This window comes from Onychostoma macrolepis, chromosome 09 (genome assembly GCF_012432095.1).
Source record: "Onychostoma macrolepis isolate SWU-2019 chromosome 09, ASM1243209v1, whole genome shotgun sequence".
NCBI lineage: Eukaryota > Metazoa > Chordata > Actinopteri > Cypriniformes > Cyprinidae > Onychostoma > Onychostoma macrolepis.
Genome location: NC_081163.1, coordinates 21,415,990 through 21,427,944, shown reverse-complemented (window position 1 = coordinate 21,427,944; position 11,955 = coordinate 21,415,990). Strand labels below are relative to the sequence as shown.

The 11,955-nt window shown below is 36.5% G+C and overlaps 2 protein-coding genes across 4 annotated transcripts in view; one reads left to right on the top strand and one right to left on the bottom strand.

Annotated features, from left to right (window-relative positions):
- Positions 1 to 206: 206 nt before the first annotated feature.
- gja5a (gap junction protein, alpha 5a) overlaps positions 207 to 11,955 on the bottom strand; it is a 32,362-nt gene continuing 20,613 nt past the window's right edge. The window contains exons 1-4 of one of the 3 annotated variants that reach the window (XM_058786364.1): positions 10,008 to 10,138; positions 9,049 to 9,097; positions 8,601 to 8,667; positions 207 to 4,539 (exon numbers count right to left, since the gene is read on the bottom strand). In XM_058786364.1, the coding sequence (XP_058642347.1) occupies positions 3,319 to 4,539; positions 8,601 to 8,618 (1,239 nt within the window). In that variant the 5' untranslated portion in view covers positions 8,619 to 8,667; positions 9,049 to 9,097; positions 10,008 to 10,138 and the 3' untranslated portion in view covers positions 207 to 3,318. Of the gene's footprint in view, positions 4,540 to 7,975; positions 8,569 to 8,600; positions 8,668 to 9,048; positions 9,098 to 10,007; positions 10,139 to 11,955 lie in introns of those variants that run through there. The other 2 variants (XM_058786366.1, XM_058786365.1) reach the window with 2 other exon arrangements.
- gja8a (gap junction protein alpha 8 paralog a) overlaps positions 11,814 to 11,955 on the top strand; it is a 41,092-nt gene continuing 40,950 nt past the window's right edge. The window contains exon 1 of the mRNA XM_058786363.1: positions 11,814 to 11,919. The gene's annotated coding sequence lies outside the window, so the exon portion shown is untranslated. The remainder of the gene's footprint in view (positions 11,920 to 11,955) is intronic.

The following is an 11,955-nucleotide window of genomic DNA, read 5'->3' as shown; positions in this document are numbered from 1 at the left end:
ATCACAGAGTAGAGTACAACGGGGCTAAAGGCCCACCTTAAGAAAAAAATGTGCTATTCACTGCGCGTAAAATTTATAATTGCAGAAAGAATGTATACGTTGTATTGAACATTAATGGAGCAACAGATTTTGTGTGAAAATAAATCATTCCAGTTGTTTATTTTGTTTAAAAATCTTATAAATGTATGAGGTGGCAACAGGGGTAAAAGGCACACGGTATTGATACAAATACTTCAGCTGAAATGTTTTGTTTAATAATGTCTAAGTTAATACTTGTTCAAAACAATCACTTCAGCAAAGTTTGTACTGTTTTCTGCTTAATTTAAAAAAAAAAAATGTGTTCAATAAATACATTGTCATTAAAATATGTTCATATAAAAAATATATTTTAATATACAGAAACAAAATCATTTTAATAAGTAAATATTCTGAAAGTATTGAAGGAGATCAAATAATAATTGAAAATATATTTACAGCAGTAACAACAAAATATATTTTATTATATATGATATGATTAATATCATGTTTTTAAATATGATGGTTTCATTCTAAACATGGTGATTATCTCTAATATGGACACATACATAATATATATTATATTTATAACAACATAATAAATGATATTTACCATCTGAATCTAACCATGTCATGTCAACAAATGGAGAAGTCGGCGATCTATTAATTATCACGTTGTGCGCCTTTAGCCCCAACAGCAGAGCAGGGACGCTTTTTACTCAAAATACCATATTTTTACATATTCTTTCGTTATTTAAAAACTGTTGCTTTAATTATCTTAAACAAAACTGAGAATTGTTAAGAAGACCTTTGTCTCAAAATATATGCATTAATTTTAGCGATTCTCATTTGCTGCTTAAATCTACAACATTTTAAATAACATAAAATATTAGATCAGGTAAGCACAGAATCAACTTTGCAGTGCTGCGCGCGATCGCGTCAAAGATCAGACAAATAAACACCTGCACGTTGAAATGCGAATGTTTTGCAAAGTGCTAAGCCATGTTTTGTGCCATCCATAATAAAAAAAGACACAAAAGAAACTCCATACATCTAGTGGTTTAGATATAAGGTATAAAGGTGTTTTATTTGGTCATCGCAACTTTGATAAAGATGTTAAGGACCAATATTTTTTGACCCTTTTTTTTTTTTTTTTTTCAATCAAATCAATCCTGTCTGGACTCTCTCCACAGAAACTCCAAAGCCCTTCACAATGTCATTCTTAGGTTTTCCTGATTTTGTAACCTGTAATTTAATTTTCAATTACAGGAATTAGTTTTGTATATTCTTTGTTAATAATAATTACTACAAAGCTGGCACGGAGGTATAATTACAAATGTGACTATCTATGACTGTTATTTATTTCTGAAGTAAGCTAGGTGTAGCTACTAGGATAAAAGTATGTGGCAGTTGTTTCTGCAACAGCTCCAGGTCTGTGACGCACCGTGTGTGTAATATGTCAGTGAATTCTTCGCTATATTTTGTTCACTCCTTGTTGATATATTGCACTCAATTTCCATGCACTATGGAAATTAGAGAATCAGTGAACAAGTGAGCGATTTCTGGCACAGCAACAGAGTCGACGAGTGCTGGAGTCAACCCCGACTTCAGGGCTATTTAAAGCATGACATTTCGGTTTGTGGGTGTGAAGAGACTACAGGTTTTGTGCCAGCTTCACAAACTGAATAAAGCCTACATTAAAATGACTATATTTCAAATAATATTGCGAAATAATATCGCTACAATAAACTGAAAAAGGGTGAGAGCTGCAACTATAAGGGTTGTAATGTAGCCTATGAATGGTGTAAAAATACTGGTTTAATTTTATTATGTGCAGAAAAACAATTTCGTCACGCATGCTTTAGTGCTGGGATATTTTTATTGTGTGCTGTAAACAGATCAGAGGAGACACTGTGTGGCCGCAATCAAATATGAAAAATGAAGTGAAATAAAACTCAGATGTCATTAACTGTGAAAGAAGGATTACCTAGACCAACTCTAATCATTTGTCATACATTTCTCATAAAAAAAATTTTAATTGTCAAAACTCCATACACTAATACAATATTAAGTATTACATATAAAGAAATAGAGATGACTACATCAGAAGACTAAACAATGTTTCGAAAGGTCAGTGACAGTAAATCATCTTTCTGAATGGAACACCAACAGATCATTTCATTGACACTTTATGAGACATATTGCAGACATCAATGAAAGTGCATGCTTTGATAAATACAAACCCTGCTTACCATTAATAATAATAAAAAAGATTGTTTTCAGACTATAAATGCAATTGTGTATGCCTTATCAAATTATGATATTTTAAGCTGTGATTGCTCTTGCCATCTTTTCTTTTTGATCTACTCTTTTCAAGGCACTTTCAATTGGCCTATGTATGTTTTATATTGTTGTTGTTTTGCCTTTGCCAAATCTTTAATATCAACTGAATATCAAACTGATTTGAGTGTTCCTCTGTTTTGATATCTCATTATAGGTTCACTACTGTAACAAATAAGTTGTGCGTTAATAATTCACACATATCTGCATCAATGGTAGGTTGATCAAAATATAAAGTATATCATAGGATACCTCATAGAATTCTGTTATTTATTTTACATGTATTTTAGTAAATTTGTAGCATAATAAGATAAATTCTGTAGTCATTTATTGCTAATAAAATTCATAAACCTTAATAAAATCATCACACTTTTTTTTTTCTTTTCATTTATTACTTACTTTTTTTTAAATGATCTTTACTAAGATATGTTTAAGTGCTTTATTGCTTTTTGGCTCAAAAAAAGTGTTTGTTTGGAGTGTTTTGAATTGCAAAAAACAAAAAATTAAATAAATAAAACAATTCTTACAATATGAACCTTATCAGTGTGCAAAACTACCCAGTACTGTCTTGTAAATGTTGCAAAGTTATTTCAGTAGTCCTTCCATCTTCCATTCATCCATCCATCCATCCATTCATCTAAATATATCAACACCCTTTTATTCAGGATTATTTGATCCACCTTATAAAAATCTACATACACTTACAACAACAGTTTCAATGAAACCATATTAAATGCTCTGATACAGATTCTCTCTCTGACTTACACATTCCCATTATCTTCTGATTCATGCTGTTATTTAAGCCTTTCATATCCCAAATAAATGAAATATCCCATATAGTACCAACACACAAGAATACTCATAAACACACAAGCTTGCATACCCCTCGCATCCATATCTCTCATCTTAAGGCTAGTACACACTCCCAGCTTCTTATCCTCCGGGACGGTCCTTTAACCCAAACTACACGGCTAGATCACCTGGTCTGACTCGGTTACTACTAGTACCACTAGTCTTGCTAAGCCGGCGCTTGTCTCTGAAGCAGCCTGGTTGGGAGGATGGTGTGGAGGGGGTGCTGGGTGTCATCTCACCCGGTACTCGAGCCTCAGGGCTCTCGTAGCTCATCTGCAGGAAGTCCACGGTTGGCTCCAGATCATCGTGGCTGTGATGATGCCGCTCGGTGGCCATGTTGACGGAGTTCTGCTGGTGGGCCAGGCGGTTGGTGAAGGGTTGGCAGGTTTGGTGGATGTGATGTAGATGGTGGTGATGAAGATGCGGGGGTGATGTTGGACCTTGGCTTGATGCTAGGCACTGGTTGAAATCTGGGGGTGGGGTGCAGGTTTGGGAGGGATGCGGCTGAGCCATCTCAGGCAGATCCATTGGAATACTTGTCTTGCTGTGTTGGACTACAGAACCAACCTTGGTGTTTTTGCTTTTGACATCATTGGCTTGTTTATCAGCGTATTTTCGAAGGCATTGCTTGCAATGTTTCCATCCAAGGTAGTACAGTTCTAGGACACTTAGTAGCAATGAAACAGCCGCCACCACCAGCATAAACACAATAAAGATGTTCTTCTCAGTTGGACGGGACATGTAACAATTCACACGGTTGGGACAAGGTGACATGTTACAAGGATACAGAGCATGCAGGAAGATTCCATACAACATGTACTGGATAACAATGAAGGTCACTTCCATGACCAAGCGGAGTACAATACTCAGGACGTACGTCTGCAGCAGCGCCCCCTTTAGGTGGATCTTTGTCTTTGCATCTTCGGCTTTCTCTTTCTGTTCCAAATATTGCTTCTCTCCTTTGCCCTCCTCACCTTTCTCCTCCTGCTCCTTCCGTTTCCGCTTCTCCTCCATGCGGACGGTGTGCATGGCATGGCCCATGTAGATGAGGGACGGTGTTGATACGAAGACGATCTGCAGCACCCAGTAGCGGATATGGGCAATGGGGAAAGCTCGGTCATAACAGACGTTGGTGCAACCGGGTTGTAGTGTGTCACACATGAAGTCAGACCGCTCGTCGCCCCATGATGACTCTGCCGCTGTGCCCAGCACCAGGATACGGAAGATGAACAGCACGGTCAACCACACCTTCCCCACTGATGTGGAGTGCTCCTGCACCTCCTCCAGAAAATTACCCAAGAGACTCCAGTCCCCCATCACTCCACGCCAATACTAAGAGAGAGCATAAAAGGAAAAAGGATTATTGGTATTATTGACCCATGAAATGGTGTCAAGGTATGAACATTTGAAGCTGTTTTAAGTGTAAGGATAATTTATGGATAAGTATAAAATATATGACGACAAGGGAGGCTGAGTCAGGGGGGTATTTTAATGACAAATGTCGAGAGCGCATTATTGTAGCGCGAAAGCACTTTAATATAATGCGCGAATCTCTTCCCTCTTACTCGGATTTTCTTTCGCGCAAAACCTGACGCGCGCTCTCAGAAACACGCTGCTCTCGCAGAGAGAAAATAATCACTTCATCCGATGTTTAAGTGAATAAAATAGCCAATTGACAGCCTTACTTACTGGAGTTCCAAAACTATTGAGACTTTGTTCTCTCTCACCGGACTTGTGTGATATAAAAGAGGAAAGCATTTGGACCAAAGCAGAGCTGTGATACGCAGGTATACGCCGTATACCCACTAGGAAAGGTCAAGAATTTGCGTATACTCACTTAAAAAAGCGCGCCGATACGTAACAACATCGTTTTGTGACAGACCTTTCACATGTTCATTCATAAATTCACCCAGTCTGTGTTGCGAAGCACCGTCTTTTTGATAATCACGCCTTGTTTCTATTGAGGACTATTGCTATTGTGCAACTCTGGCGCAGCACTGAGCGCGCAAACTTGAAATGAACTAATGTGAATCACCAAAGGAGATATTAATCGAACTACACCCTTTCAGTGTTTTCGTAAGTCTGCCCCTGAAGCTGCTGCTGCTTCGGGTCACGGGTGACGCTGCAAACACATGCCAGGAACGTTAACATTATAGAAACTACAAAAAATGAGCCATCCTACGCGGTACAGAAAACGAAGCCGATGCTATCGTAACGTTACCTGGTACGTAGTATACGTTATCATTAACGTAACTGTAACAGCAGGGATTGTTGGCATATAAGAACAATGAGTGATTGAACAAAAAGTTAATATTAAGTGACTTACATTGTCTGACTATAACAGTATTGCCTGATTTCGTCAACTAAAATAGTTTCAAACAAACTCACAACTGAGGCGTTGTTTCGTTAGGAATGAATCTGCGTTTTAAACGAATCTAGTGAGTCAATTCAATTACTCGTTCATAAAGACAGTCACTAGTGCCTGAGTCCAAATGTGCACTATCCATTCTAAATTCTATGTGATATTAGTCATTTTCAATACTATTTAGGGCAGACAAGGTGGATAGTATGCACATTGGGACCACTGATCTATATAGATCAGGACGCAGGGAATTGCTTTGTTCCTGAATGAATCAGCCGTTCGAACGAATCAATTGAAGGAATGATTCAGTGATAAAATCAGTAACTTGCCGCCACCTAAAGGCAGTTTTAGTTTCATTTAATGTTTCTATAGGCTATAAAATTTTATATTTAAAACATTAATCTCAACATGAATTTATGATGTTAATTGCACTCATGCCACCTCTGAGCCTCATTAAGGGCCTCATTTACGAAACGAACGTACGACCGAAAATTTATCAATATGGACGTGAGCGGTGGCTACGATCAAATCTCACGTCAGGTCTGAGCTCCTGTATGCAAGTTTTTGAGTTAGCCTGAACTTGCCTGCAGGTGCAGCATAGAGAATTTCGGAGAATTGTATAATGACGGCATTTTGTTCATTTAGATTATTTTCCTAAACCGACAAACAAAGGTTTTTTTTTTTTTTTTTTTTAGCTTTAAAGCTTTAGCTTTATATGCGCAAATAGCAGCATAAACAACAGACCATGAGGAATCACACATGGTAGTAGGCTATCACGCACCTGCAGCGCTTCTGTGAATGTAGAAAAACTGAAATTATAAAAGGAATAAAATAAATAGGGCTACACGAAATATATTTCTCTTAATTAACAGATTAACAAAAGAAGAAGAAAAAAACAGTGCGACAAGTAGGCCACTTTCGTTTTTGTGACACTAATGCATTTTATTTGTTTTCTTTAGGCTATATCTTTATTTTTAAAAATGTAACTGATGGGTGATCACACAGGTGCCTCACACGCACACACATCAGCGTTACTAACTTGACATTTCAGCCATTAATCAAACTAAAATGCAGTCACCCAAACATAAAAGTTGCACTGCACAATTTGGACCAAAAAAGTTCCACTGTAAAATCAGCGTGCAGCGCCGAAACAAACATTTATGTTTGCGCATGTGAAGGATTATGTTTTACGTGGATATTGGAACGCAAGTGAAGTACAAAGCCTTGTTTACATCATAGATAATAGTTTAGCAACCAATTTCGTTCCAAACAGAACGAAATAATAATAATAATTATTATTATTATTATTATTAGCCTATTAGAAAATTTCTTTATTTCTTTTTGTTCATATTTCGATTTGTTGTTAAATCAAACTTCAGTCATTAAAATAAAGAAATATTCCAAGCCCAGAGTGGATATTCAAAAATAGCTGTTTTGATCTGATCGCCTAAATGAGTCATGGGTCTGAGTGCAGTTAATAGCACTATATTGTAGACAGATTGGAGATTAATCCTAATAAACATGCCGCTACAAATTAAAACCATTACATTAAAATACATTTAAAACAGTGTATTTCATAACTTCAGCAGCGTGCAGATTATGTCAGGACAGCACGGACAATCAGCTTGCTCACATATGTAGGCTACCATCTATTATAACGGGAAAATATTTATGACATAATATGTCGTTATTATGAGAAAAAAAGATGTCGTTTTAACGAGAAAAGATGTTTTAACGAGAAAAGATGTCGTTTTAACGAGAAAACATCTCGTTATTACGAGAAAAGATGTTTTAACGAGATAATGTCGTTTTAACGACATAACATCTCGTTTTTACGAGAAAAGATGTCGTTTTAACGAGAAAACATCTCGTTATTACGAGAAAAGATGTCGTTTTAACGAGATAATTATGTCGTTTTAACGAGATAATGTCGTTTTAACGACATAACATCTCGTTTTTACGAGAAAAGATGTCGTTTTAACGAGAAAACATCTCGTTATTACGAGAAAAGATGTCGTTTTAACGAGATAATTATGTCGTTTTAACGAGATAATTATGTCGTTTTAACCAGATAATGTCGTTTTAACGACATAACATCTCGTTTTTAGGAGAAAAGATGTCGTTTTAACGAGAAAACATCTCGTTATTACGAGAAAAGATGTCGTTAAAACGAGAAAAGATGTCGTTAAAACGACATAAGATCTCGTTATTACGACATAATTGAGTGGAAAAAATTATATGTGTGCGGCAGCAATGCGTCACCGTAATATAGTGTTTATAATGTTTGTAAATGTTTCGTTATATTTACTGGTATTTAATATACATATAAATGAATGCCATTATTTGCAATTATTAGGTTAAAAGGTGTTTTTGGAGTAAGAGTTTCTGTTTCATGAGATTACTTACTCTTTTTGGCCGGGTTACGTTTCTCCGTGTTGTAAACTCTAGGGGTGAGGCTTCTAAACCGGGGTGTTTTTAGGGGCGTGATATTCAAACGTCGATTGTTTTCTTCCGCCACATTTATCAACGTACGATCTTTCGTAGGATGGGATTGGCGGCATACGAATGTTTCATAAATCACACGTACGTGCAATATTATCAGTCTGCAATACCGGAGGCTGCACTTTCAGGACCGCAGTTGTAGGACCGCACTTCTAGGACCCTAGTTTTTTTGTGACAGCGCCACCTACCGAGCCGGAGAACCGCCGTCCCAGGAACGCATTTCCAGGACCCTAGTTTTGGAGGACCGAAAAAAGTGCAACTAAGGCAGTATTTCCACCCAGTTTTAACTACATTAGAATTTTAGAGTTTTTTAAAAGTTTTATTACACCCAAATACTACTTTCTTTATTGCAATTAAACCTGGTTCCTAGGAATGTTGAGTAATCATTGGGTCTAAGTAGCATAATATTATAACTCAAATAAAATAAACAAGGAATCATGGTATAGTCAAGGATGACTCTGGGGGTAGATTTAAGATTGTGTATATTTTATAAAATAATATATTACAACAGTTGAACTTGAACACACACAAAAACAAATTTGTTCATGACGTGAACCACATAGAAAGAACTTCATGGACGACGTCTTCACTGACTCCTAAGAGAGAGAAGAGAGAAAAGTGAATGAAATGAGGAACATTTAGTTGAACATGTTCTACTCTCTAATTTTAAATTTCATATTTAAAAGATCTTAGTTACCACAGAGCGCACACACATATACGATACAAAAATAATTAATTAATGTTCATAAGTATTACTGCATACTGTTCAAAGATTTGGAAAAAATTATTTTGATGTTGTGGGAACAAAGGTTCTTGAAACATTCATGTCAATAAAGCCCATCTGAACTGAGAAAAAATAATAGAGAGAGATGCAAGAAATCTGAATAGAAATAACATATTATTGACATGACTTTAAATATTTAAAGCACACGTTGTGATGTATGCAGCAGCACTACCTACCACCTGGATGCTCTCACCTCTTTTCTCAGTTGTTTCTCTAGCACCCTATTCAATTCTTCCACTTCACTGAAACAGTAAATGGAGAACATAATCAGAAATACTGTTAACGCTTAAAAGGGTTTACACATTGTGTAAAACAATTCCAATACTTGACCAATTTTGCAGTGTATTGTGTTGAATACACCCAGACTAAACTCAGGAATAAGCACTGTTGGCCATTCTGGGTTTGTTGGCCACTCTGGGTTAGATTTTGGTTGTCCAGTTAATTATCAAAGAAAGAAAGAGAGACACCTGTGTTAATGGAGTTCGTGATTCAGTTATTGCACAGTATAGAATTAAAGAAAGAAGAACTGCCCACCATTGTCCCGACTTTTATTTGTGTTCTTGAACAAACAACAAATTTATTTATTAATCTTTTGTCATACTATTGCCTGCCCTGATCTGTGTCCTTGAAAGCACTTCATATAGAGTACAGTACACAGTAAATGACAATCTAACACGTGGTATTTTAACAGTCAATTATTATGATGGCCTCTCTGTTATGTCTGACTATTAAAATGTCATATGTCTCAAACAACATTATAAAACCATGTCAAAATGAAGAGACGTACTCATAACATGTATATTGGGGTAACGTTAAACAGGCTGACTGTGAGCATGTGACAGTTAAAACATTAAGATTATTTTAACTTAATTAAAATGGAAAAACAATGAGTAATTAACAAGCTTTCACAACGAACGTGCTACAGTTTATTGTGCTGTCAATAAGTCAACACAGGCTTATCATGCAACAGTTTCGTTAAATTAATGTGCTAACAATTCATTTTACAGCATTAGAGGCTAATATATGACGGCTATGAATTCAAGACTATTTAGCAAATCACGATATCTTCGGCTATGTTAACTTTCCAATGAAATGCATCACAATTGTTTTTAATGTTAAACAAATAAAAATGTATTCACATTTGATACTCACACTCTGACTGTCATCCATCTTCGCTCGCTGGTCCTCTAATTCGGTAGGTGGCGCTGTCACTAAAAACCTAGGGTCCTAGAAATGCGGTCCTGAAAATGCAGCCTCCGGTTTTGCAGGCAGATGCTACTCCGTACGTGTGCCAAAAAACTCTCGCGACGGCAAGGCGGCTGTGTCGGATTGAGCAGTCGCGCGCAGTTGCTCTCCACCGACTGCGCTGATCAAAAGCATGATGGGAAACGCCTGACTGACGACACAGCTTAATGCTCATTGGTTCAGACAACCATGATGCTGCATTCTCTTCTAAAATGTTTTATTTTTTTAATCTGATTTCATGCTATTATGTACGGTATTTAAATTGTGCATGAATATTCCCAAACACTGAATATGTGTACTGCATGTGATCTCTGTGTGAGATAGTGATTGTTGTCATAGTTTCTATAAAAATCTAAAATACATGTTTTAATTAAAATAAAAAATGTATGATAAATACGCCTTTCGTATGGAATTAAATAGCAAGCACTTTGAGAATCTTGTTCATCACATTTATATTCATATAAAAGCAACAGAACTGAAATTATATCATGTTTATCAGCAGCACAGCATATGAGTGAGAATAACGCGATATCTGCCTTTGATCTCGTAGGTATCTGTTCCACTTCGAGAGGTCAGAACTGTCTGTCTTGACTGCGCTTATTTCACTCCTCCCCTCACTGCAGCCGCCTACTCTCGCCTTCATTTCAGGCGAGGCGCATCTCAAACAAGCCTATTGATAAATGAGGCCCTAAATGTCTGTAAATACCTACAAGCCACTTTTGTGTTCTTCTGTGCCACCTCTGTAGTGCAAATTAATTTAGTTAATACTGATTTTATTTGATTGGTAACTTATTCTTCTTATTACATTGTTTTAATTAGACATTTTGAAAAAAGCTTATAAAAATACACTTTTGAATTTGACATAAAAGATAACACTTCGAATAAAGTTAGAAAAAAATGCTCTTGTAAATCACTTTAAAGGAGTCCAATATTACTTTGTAATGGGAAGGCTAACTTTTGTTATTGATCAGAAAGTGCTCTTGATTTTTTTTTTACTGTGCTCCTAATTTCTTTTTTTTTTTTAATAAATGTAAGCGTTGAGTCCTGTTTAGTGAGTGTGGTGGTGTTTATGAGGGGCTGCTCTGGGACGGGTGAGTAGGAGGCTGGAAAGGAAAAATCACAGTATAGGCTACTCACTACAAAAAACTAGACTAGTTAGGGTTAGGGACTTGCACTGTGAGGCAAGGGAGGTGGAGACTCAAAATGTTTCTAAACTTAAAATGCTTTTTTGCCTCGTTTGTGTATAAGCAGTTGAAAAAAACAGTAAGTATAATCTTACCAATCAGAATGGATATTCAAATGACACAATGTCGTTTGCTTCCATCCAAAATGCTACCGAGAAAAGCAGAGGATATAGTGAAATTTGTCTTTTTCCAGGAAATCATGCTTTCTAGTGTTTACAAGTAACGCTATTTTAAATCCTGCCCTCAAAAAAGTTTTTGTATTGTTTGTTTTCCCTGTAGGAAATATATTTATTTATTTTTCTTTTGTTAAAACGGTTTAGACATGGTTAGGCCTATAGCCTATTGCTCGTATATTTGTAATTCACTAAATAAAAAATAATAATTAGTTTCTCTCCACAGCCTAATTAATCAAAGTTAGCGGTAATCATACAGGCCAATCAGCTTTTAGGATAATTGTATTGCGTCATCAAGCCTACTGTGCGTATCAGGTGGAGAGAGATTGTAGTCCGATTTAGTCAAAATGGATGAAGTCCAAATTAATGAGGAATCTGAAACCTTAAGCAAGTGAGACTGAACGACAGGGATGCACATTACCCGCAGTGACTGAGTGGAGAATGGAGTTCTTCAACGCATATGTGAGTAGATGTTTGATGGAATGGGGCTCTCCATTC